This window comes from Canis lupus, chromosome 10 (assembly GCF_003254725.2).
Source record: "Canis lupus dingo isolate Sandy chromosome 10, ASM325472v2, whole genome shotgun sequence".
Classification (NCBI taxonomy): Eukaryota; Metazoa; Chordata; class Mammalia; order Carnivora; family Canidae; genus Canis; species Canis lupus.
In genome coordinates, this window is record NC_064252.1 from 24,318,003 (window position 1) to 24,327,759 (window position 9,757).

The 9,757-nt window shown below is 44.2% G+C and overlaps 1 protein-coding gene across 14 annotated transcripts in view; it reads right to left on the reverse strand.

The window, feature by feature from the left end:
• Positions 1–9,109, reverse strand: part of MEI1 (meiotic double-stranded break formation protein 1) — a 73,150-nt gene extending 64,041 nt beyond the window's left edge. For 7 of the 14 annotated variants that reach the window (XM_025458367.2, XM_025458373.2, XM_025458343.2 and 4 more), the window contains exons 1-6: positions 8,874–9,108; positions 5,993–6,116; positions 5,141–5,191; positions 3,275–3,348; positions 1,303–1,408; positions 576–779 (exon numbers count right to left, since the gene is read on the reverse strand). In XM_025458367.2, the coding sequence (XP_025314152.1) occupies positions 576–779; positions 1,303–1,408; positions 3,275–3,348; positions 5,141–5,191; positions 5,993–6,116; positions 8,874–9,047 (733 nt within the window). In that variant the 5' untranslated portion in view covers positions 9,048–9,108. Of the gene's footprint in view, positions 1–575; positions 780–1,302; positions 1,409–3,274; positions 3,349–4,932; positions 4,984–5,140; positions 5,192–5,992; positions 6,117–8,873 lie in introns of those variants that run through there. The other 7 variants (XR_003140986.2, XM_025458354.2, XM_025458349.2 and 4 more) reach the window with 2 other exon arrangements.
• Between the last annotated feature and the right edge of the window lie 648 nt (positions 9,110–9,757).

Here is a 9,757-nt window from a genome sequence, read left to right on the forward strand (position 1 = left end):
GTGTGTGTGTGTGTGTGTGTGTGTAAGATTTTACTTACTTACTTATTTGAGAGAGCACAAAGCAGGGGCAGAGGGAGAGGAAGAAGCTGACTCCCTGCTGAGCAGGAAGCCAATGAGGCCCAATCTAGGATCCTGAGATCATGAACTGAGCAGAAAGCAGATGGTTAACCAACTGAGCCACCCACACACCCAAAGGCAACATTCTTAAGATGTCACACCAACTCTAGGCATCTGTCACAGTTTGTGCATCTTATCTCCCAAACCCATGACTTCTACCTTACAAAGCAGCAAATTTCTCCACCACTAGAGAGCTAACAAGTCTTTTTTTTTTTAATTTTTTAATTTATTTATGATAGTCACAGAGAGAGAGAGAGGCAGAGACACAGGCAGAGGGAGAAGCAGGCTCCATGCACCGGGAGCCTGATGTGGGATTCGATCCCGGGTCTCCAGGATCGCGCCCTGGGCCAAAGGCAGGCGCCAAACCGCTGCGCCACCCAGGGATCCCCGAGAGCTAACAAGTCTTGAAGCAAAATCTCAAAAGCTTTCTCTCTTTTCTCTCTGGTCCTATGTCTTACCCAAACAGTTGATCTGTAGCTCCTTTGTCTGGGCACCATCCAGGGTGGAAAGGAAGAGAGGACACAGCTTCTCCCGGAAATGGCCCAAAAGCATCTCAGCTGCCACTGGTGAGGAGTATAGCTTCCCATAGAGGTAACAGACAGAAGCTTGCACCCCTTCATTGGGATACACTAAACCTCTCAACAGATGCTCCATCAGATCACCTGTCCAGAAAACAACCAAGGGGCCATGGAAACCTCACAATGTCAACCGCTATATAAAACTCCAAACCATTGTACCCAGTGGGGTAGTAATGATAATCCCTTATAATCCCCCATAATAAATGATTTCTGGGCACTTAATCAAAAGGGAAAACCAAGACTTAGAGAAGTTAAGTGATTTACCCTTGGGTAAATACTCTGTGAGATATTCATTTGCATTTTACTGATAGAAAAAAAGTACTTTTATATTCCAGAATTAATTCCTTCTTTCACCCAAAGGAGAGTTCAGAAGTAGGTACTTAATTAGTTTGAGTTAACATAATGAACAAAAATAGCTCAAGATCAGAGTCAAGAAATACTTTTTTCAAGTTGGCCAACATAGAGCACATCTTGCAGACAGGAAAACTAAAGCCTAAAAAAGGAAAGTAATGACTTCCCAGGTGTGTATAGTGAATGGATCACCCAGATACAAGTGTGATCAAAGCAGGTAAAGGGTAGTGGCAGCTTTTCCCCAGAGGTCACTCACTGTGCTCCATTACAAGCTTGTCTGCCAGGAGAGGGACGGCATCCACCAACTTGCCGAGAAGGGTCAGGGTGGCCAGGCTGCCTCGCATGGAGGGCATGTTACACAGCTATAGAAAGTGAACACACTCCATTCTATAAATTAGGATCAGGACAGATTCCCCCACCGAAATGCATCTTCCTCTATCCACACCAAAGCCTATACTGTATACGTCTCTCAACGCAATCAGTAATCAGCCCCTTTAACTAAGTGTCTATCTCCCCTATTGGACTGGGAAGACCTCCAGGAAAGGGGCTGAGTCCAATTCCCCTCAGAGTGCTCAGTACCTCGCTCAGTACATGACTGTTAAACTGAACTAAAATTAGCATATTTTGTCTTCTACAGAGCCTGAAATTGCAGGGTGAAAGTTGGGAACATCATAAAGACAAAATTCTGGCTCAGTACAGAAAAAAAAAGTATTATCATTATCATAGCTATTATTGAACACTCTATTTGCCAGGCCCTATGCTTGATGGTTTACAGGGAGAGTTGATAGTATGTTTTTCTCCTGTTCTAGTGACTAGCTATAGCATCTTAAGTAAGACTCTTAACTCCCCTGGTGGGAAATAATAATAGTATCAACTTCATAGGGTTGTTAGGACTAAATGAGATACTGCAAGTAAACCACCTAACAATGCCTTGCATATAGAAAGTGCTCTAAAGGGTTAAGTGGTATCATCATAATGACAAGTATGGATATACATATAATTGTATATAATTATGAATTCAATCTGGTGTATAATCATATGGAGAGTAATAATAATGAAATTATAATTTAGTATAATTTTTTTAAATTTATTCATGATAGACACAGAGAGAGAAAGGCAGAGACACAGGAGGAGGGAGAAGCAGGCTCCATGCCGGGAGCCCGACTCAGGACTTGATCCCGGGACTCCAGGATCATGCCCTGGGCCAAAGGCAGGCACCAAACTGCTGAGCCACCCAGAGATCCCAGTATAATTTATAATTACATGTTGTTCTTGGGGTTAGATGAGCATCTGTCTTCCTTTTGCAAAAAAATAAAAAATAAAAAGTGATTCTGATATTATTCCTAAATCTTTTTTTTTAATAAATTTTTATTTATTTATGATAGTCACAGAGAGAGAGAGAGAGAGAGAGAGAGAGAGGCAGAGACACAGGCAGAGGGAGAAGCAGGCTCCATGCACCGGGAGCCCAACGTGGGCCAAAGGCAGGCCCAAACCGCTGCGCCACCCAGGGATCCCTTATTCCTAAATCTTAAACACAATGCAAGTTGCTTGTTGAATTTGTGTTTTTGACTATCTTGAAGAAGGCAGGTTAACTACTCAGTGCTCACCTTAGATGCTGATAAAAGCAAATGAATTCAGTATAAAATATTGTATACAACTCCAGCCAAAAAAAAATACCAAGCCAAGACATAGTAAACAGATTTCCTTGATAAACTGATCAGGGAAATCTGTGTTGTACTTACAAGAGTATAGAAAATAGCCATGGAGGGGCAGCCTGGGTGGCTCAGCGGTTTAGTGCCACCTTCAGCCCAGGGCATGATCCTGGAGACCTGGGATCGAGTCCCATGTCAGTCTCCCTGCATAGAGCCTGCTTCTCCCTCTGCCTGTGTCTCTGCCTCTCTCTGTGTCTCTCATGAATAAATAAAATTTAAAAATTTTAAATAAAAAAAATAAAATAGCCATGGGATGATTATGTTTATGTCAGCACACAGAGGTAGCATTTGGAAGGTTGAAGGAGGAAGGAGGGAAGCTATAAAAGTAATGGAGTAGCATCAGAAAACCCAGGCCCTACCTCTGGCTCTGCCACTGACTCAGTGACCTCACTCAGGCAGGTCCCTTTCTCTCTCTGTATTTCAATCTCCCCACCTATCCATCCAAAGAGGGGTGGGCCCAGCTCTGATATCTGAAGATTCTGAGGGGTACTCAAGAACCCACAACTATTTACTGACCTCTTTGTGGCACTCATCCAGCAGGCAACAGATGGTCTGTTCTAACTTCAGCTGAGTTGTAAGCTGGATAAGAACTGAGCAGACACAGTAGCATTACTAATCAGAAGACAACCCCTGGCCCATATTTCACCTTTCATAGCCCTTCTACTCAAAGCCATTTTCTTGTGGTGTAGTCTTTTCTATCTCAATTGTGTACATATCCAAACCAAAGGATTTCTGGCTTCTTCATTGTTTTATATCAGTGGTTCACAATTAGGCTGCACATCAGAATCACCTAGGAAGTTAAAAAAAAATACTAATGCTCAACTCCCACTCTAGACCAATCAAATCAGAATCTCTAGAGAAAAAGCCTAAGCATTTAGACATTTTTAAAGCTACTTGGAAAAAGAAAAAGGAAAAAAAATAAAGCTACTTGGGTAAGTCTACTGGGAAACTAAGGTTGAAAATTTTATATTATCTCTACTTTTTTTTCCTCCTCACAATTTGCTCCTTCATATACTAGAAAACAGAATTATGGGTGAGTTCCCATGCCAATAATTGCCTATATTATCTCTCAACCCCAAACTCATCCTTGTATACAATCATTTGTGATGCTTCTGCTGGTATGTTTGAGGAGCGGTAAAGAGGCTGGCTCTGCAAGTCTGGGAAAAGCTACAAATTAGATTCAGCTGTTGCTGCAGGAAGACTGCCACTTCCCAGGTAAAGAAGTACTCTAAAATGATAGAAACATGAAGAAGGCAAGCAGGAAACAGTGGGAAAGAAGCAAGTCCTGCTTTCTCTCTGGCTTTGCAGTCTCTACCAAGTACCTACCACCTCAGTAAAGTTATTGGGGTCTGATGAAGGTGTCCAAGTTACACTGGCACCATCCAGAGGTGGATGGCTTTAGGATTATAGCCCCACTCAAAAGTGGCTAAATGGCGAAGGGAAATCTCCCCATTCCTGCCAGTAGTCAGAACTTCAAGCGGTACATTTGTTTGTCCACATTATTTAGACTGAGAGACGGTCAGAAGTATATACAGTTTATGACCTGTTTATGATCTGTTACAGCTGCTGTGTGGTTGGATGGTCATGGATGGAGAGGCAGCCAAGCAGCAACTTCTCCTCAGAGAAAATTTATGTTTTAATAATTCCAACCTCCTTTTGTTTCCCCAGGTCTAAGGGTGGGAGCTGCTTTCTGAAATTGCTACCTCTGTGAAAACTTGGTGTTCTCTTTTTGCCTCCAGTTAGCCAGTTAACTATTCTTTAAAGTTTTTTCCCATTGAAATAACTTGTGTGGTTTCTGATTCCTGAATAGACTCTGACACAATTCTTGCTCTTTCTGCAAGAATCCTCCTATCCCAATGCTCTTGTCTTCTTTCTCCTTGAGCCCTTTAAAGTTTATTGATTTATTTTAGTAATCTCTATACCCAACATGATGCTAGAATTCACAACCCCAAGATCAGGCACTCCACTCCTTGGGCCCTTTATAAGTAAACTGACACAGTTCCACAGCTTTTTTACCATCACCTATGTGCAGACAACTTCCAACCAACCAATGTAGATGGAATGAAAACAGAGTTTATACATGCCTTTCTAACAGTGTTTATCAGTTCTCATTATTTGCCACCCAATCTCTCCCCCGGACTGTAAACTCTTAGAGGGCAGGAACCATGTCTTACCTATCTATGCATTCCTAGTGTCTGATACCGTACATGGTACAGAATAGGTGCCTGAGAAAGAAGTGCATACTTAGTAATTGACAAGTGAGTCTTCTTGATCTGTTTCTAAAATGAGACATTTATTTCATCAAGGTCTCAAACAACTAGAGCTGCAATTCAGGCTAACATCCCCAGCTTCAAATGCTAGGTAAACAGAGTTTCACCTTACCTTCAATACAGAGGTCTGTAACACTCCCATCTTCCACATTGCATAATAGCTCTTGGAGCCAAGACAAGAGAGAGGGGGATGGTTCATAGTTAAAAGAGAAATCCACAAAGGCACGCTGTAAATTCTAGACTAATAGCAGCTTTAAGCAATGTCCCAGATAAATGCTATCCTCAACACCAAACACCTAGACTTTCAGTGACCAGAGCACTCTGGCTTTAAAAGGATAAAAACAGTCAATGTGGCGCAGCATAAAAACTGAGTGCTCTGGAGTCTCTAATAGACCTGGGGTAAAATTCCAGTTCTGCCAGTTGTTAGCTATGACTTCTCTTAGCCTTGGGGATCATCCTCTCCCCCTTAAAGGACTGTCTTGGCAGATAAAAGCCTGAAAAGCCTCTAGCACAGTAAAGTACCTAATATGAGTTAGCTCCTCTTCCTCCCTGAAAGGGCTCTTTCCACAGGACATTATAATTGTATTAAAAGAAGGGACCTTTTAATCCATCTCAGGCACAGGAAAGGGGAAGTAATTCAATCAGGGTCACACCAGGACAAGGGAGTCTAGTCTGGATCTTCTGATCCTGTTCAAAGACCAGAGTGGACTCTTTGAAAGATAGCACATTTCCCATATTCATATTCACACTTTTACTAACCTCTTGGGTGTAGTAAAGCCAGTTACCATACAATGCATCATGTGTCTTAGAAATGGGATCATTTCTTCATCATTATGACAAAACAATTTACTAATAAGTTAAACTGCTGCATGGCAAAAAACCTAAAGACCAAGACCATTTCTCCAAACCCAAATGTACATGCTATCCATGCAAAATTAATGACAAGTTTCCCCTTTAATCTTACCAAAAAGCATGCTTATGAAGTGGATACAGATTCTCTGGTCCCGAGCCACCAGCGGCATGACCAGGGAGGCATGCCTCAAGAGAGCATCTTGGAAGCAGGACAGCACATGCTTCTTACGCACCAACTTGAGGCAGATGAAAAAATATTCAGTAGCAAGCAAGTCTCAGCCATTCTGAACCCAAACAAATAATCTCTAAACATAATTACAAGATGATTTTGGAAGGTTCATCTAAACTATGGTAAGGTCATAATCCCTGAAGAGAGTATAGGAAAGGGCATCATTTACACTCAGGAATCCATGTATTTATACAGAGGATTATACATGAGCTAAGATTTCTACTACCCTATATTTACAGAGCACTTTACTATTCACAAATCACTCTTTTGTCTGCTAGCTCATTTAAACCTAACAAGTTGGCAAAAATAGGTATTATTGTCACTACTTTACAGATGAGAAAACAGAGGCCCAGAGACATTCCTAAGGACTCAAATCTGTCTCCAACCAGCTCTTGTCCAAGGTTAGTACCCTTTCCACTTCAACAGTCCAGGAGAGTAATTCTGGAAACCCTGCATGAGCCTCAAAGAGGTCAGTAGAGGGGATCCCTGGGTGGCTCAGCAGTTTGGCGCCTGCCTTTGGCCCGGGGCGCAATCCTGGAGTCCCGGGATCGGGATCCGGTCCGCGTTGGGCTCCCGGCATGGAGCCTGCCTCTCCCTCTGCCTGTGACTCTGCCTCTCTCTCTCTCTCTCTATGTCTATCATGAATAAATAAATAAATCTTTAAAAAAAAAAAAAAAGAGGTCAGTAGAGAAGTGCGTCCTTCCATTCAATATGGACATAAGTCTTCACAGTCAATTTACTTCCCAGTACAGGGAACTGGGTAGTAGCTGTGTAAAGTGCTCAAGACAGTAGCAAAAGTTTGATTTAAAAAAGGGCAGGGGAGGGGGAATGCACCAAGGATAGAGCAGGAACATGGGTACAACTAACTACATCACCCTTTCAACTGGGGAGAGCTGAAGCTAAAAAAAAAAGTGCATTCAATAAAAGATGAAGGTACATCTCCTGTTGCCTGTAACCTGTGTGATTGCAAATCTCATGTATTCCTTCACCAGTTCCTCCCACACATAATACATTAAGCTAGTGATCTAAATGAGTTACTCAAAAAATTTCGATGACTCACTGTCACCCATCAGATTAAGTCCAAGCTCTTTAGCTTGGATTCAAACTCTTGGAGGAACTCATCTTAACCTGGTTTTTCAATCTCACTTCCCTCAACTTCCATTCTAACACTCTGATTACTTCCCCAAACCCATCCTTGCTAATACTTACTTCCTGGCATAAGCTCCCCCATCTCCTCTGGTCTAAATATTAAATATCACTCATTTTCTCAAGCCTAATTCACATGCTTCCTCCTCTAAAAAACCTTTTCCCAATTTCCCTCCCTATCCCAGCAGCAGTTGACCACAAATATGTCTATTTACTAAATTCCCAGTAATTTTTAGCCTTCTCATTTTCTCCCCCACATCAATCTTCTTTCTTTATCTCTGACTCACTATCCAAGAAGGGCAGCCTCAGAACTTCTGGCCTGAGTGAAATCTCAAGTATAGTCAGCTAGCCGGCAGTTCTCAGAGCATAGCCTGGGAACCCCTGACGGTGCCCAAAATCCTTACAGAGAATACAAAAGATCAAAATCACTTTCATATAATACTAAAGATGCGGTTTGTTATTTTCACTCTTTTTCTTTCACAAGTGTACAGTGAAATTTTCCAAAGATTACACAAGCAGTATACAACCGATGAAATGCAGACCAGCTATCTTAAGTTAGACATTAAAGAGACTTGCCAAAAATGTAAAACAAAGCCATTCCTTTCCCCATCTTTTTGGTTTTGGAAAATATCATTATTCTTATTTAAATTACTTCTGCCACAGAACTGTACGCTTATAATGGTAGATTTTACATCATGAGTATTTCGCCACAATAAAACCAATTATGCTAATATGTAATCGACTTACTACTATTCTTAAAGTAGTATTTTGAAATTGTTTTCACTTCTAATACAGTAAACATCAGTGGATACGACCCACATAAAAGAAGCTCTTTGGGATCCTCAACACATTTTACAAGTGTAAAGGCACCCTGAGAATAAAAAAACTTGAGAACCATTGATCTAGCCCATTCCCTCTCCCTCCAAGGCGGGAATTCCCTTCCCACGAATCTGAGAGGAAAGAGATCTCCCGCACTTTTCTTGGATGCCTCCACGGACACGAAGTTCATTACAAAGGTGGGTAGGCAGTGAGGAAAAAAGGCATCCCATTTTCCAGCCAGCTCTGCTTATCAGAAAGGTCTGTCCCTCTTCACCCCACACTGCCTGGCTTTAACTTCACGTGTCATCTCTGCCATCGCAGAGTCCAAGGCAGAGACCCCTCCCCCACACTTATACCCTCAGAAGTCTGAAGGGAATGAGGGGCCTCCCCCGCCGCGCGAGTACCCGGCCATGGGCCGAGCCAAGGCTAAATCCTGGAGAAATGGCAGGGCAGCCATAGAGAAGGGAAGGGGAGGAGGGCATGCGTGCCAGCGAGTCCCGGAGGGGTGGGGGCTTGGGGTGGGCACGAATAGGCCTAGCTGAGGCACAGAGCCAGGCGCAGAGGCCAGTCTGCAAAGGGCTACTCTGCTCAGGGCGGGGCGGCCTGCGGGGTAAACCGAGGCTGAGGTGGAGTCGCAAAGGCGGCAGCTGTGTCCTGGCGAGGGAGCAGGCCCGTTCAAGGGGTAGATTTAACGAAGCGAGTGGGCCCGGTTTAGAAAAGGTGCGTCTGGTTCGAGGGAGTTGGTCTGGGGAGGGAAGGCCCAGTTTGGTGGGGGGAAATACCGGGGCCCCATTCGCACCGATACGCAGGGCTCCGGCAGCAGCTCCAGCATGCAGGCCAGACAGAGGCGCGGGGGCACGGGCAGCAGCCAGCACGGGTCATGCCGGTAATGAGCCCTTTCGAAGAGCAGCGCCGCCGTCTCCTCGTCCCTCCCGGGCCCGGGAGGGCCTCGGGCCGCGTCCCTCACAGCCATGTCTTCCCCGGGAACTCCACAGCCACGGCACCAGCACCGTTTCCCGCGCAGCGTGTGCGCAAGCGCACTGGAGAGACCGCCCTCCGCCGCGCGCCGGAAAAGCGAGGTAATGCGCCTGCGCAACCCGAGTGCTACAAGGTCCTGCAAGCAGCCGCCCACGAGGGCGTCTGAAGGGCGCCGGCGAGGACTGGCGGGTGTCTGCTCAGGACAAGGCAGTTTGCTGAAGGAGTCCTCAGGGGTGCTCCCTGCCCCGTGGGGAGCTTGCTGCTCCCTCTTCTTCTGCCCCTTCCCCCTCATGCGTTCTCGCACTTGATCTATCTCAAATAAATAAATAAAATCTTTAGGGGGGGCGCCTGGGTGGCTCAGTCAGTTGAGTCCGCAGGAGTTCGCCTTCACCATTCTGTAGGTTGAAAAATATTTATAAAGGAGCTATCATTAAGCTTGAGAAAGGAAAGAAAGGAAGGAACTCGACTATCAAAAAATTAAACGATCTCAAGGATCTAAAAGCTGTTAGTATTATTTTAAATTTACGTGACCCCTTCCTCGAAGAGTCTAAGACGTTTCCCATTAGATATCCTCTCACAGAGGGCTGCAGGGCACTTGAAGCTTTGTGAGCAGCAAGGAACACTGCAGAAGAAAAGATTGTCCACTGTTAGACATATTAGCTGTAAAAGTCTATCAATCTACAAGGACTTATTTAGCACCAGAGT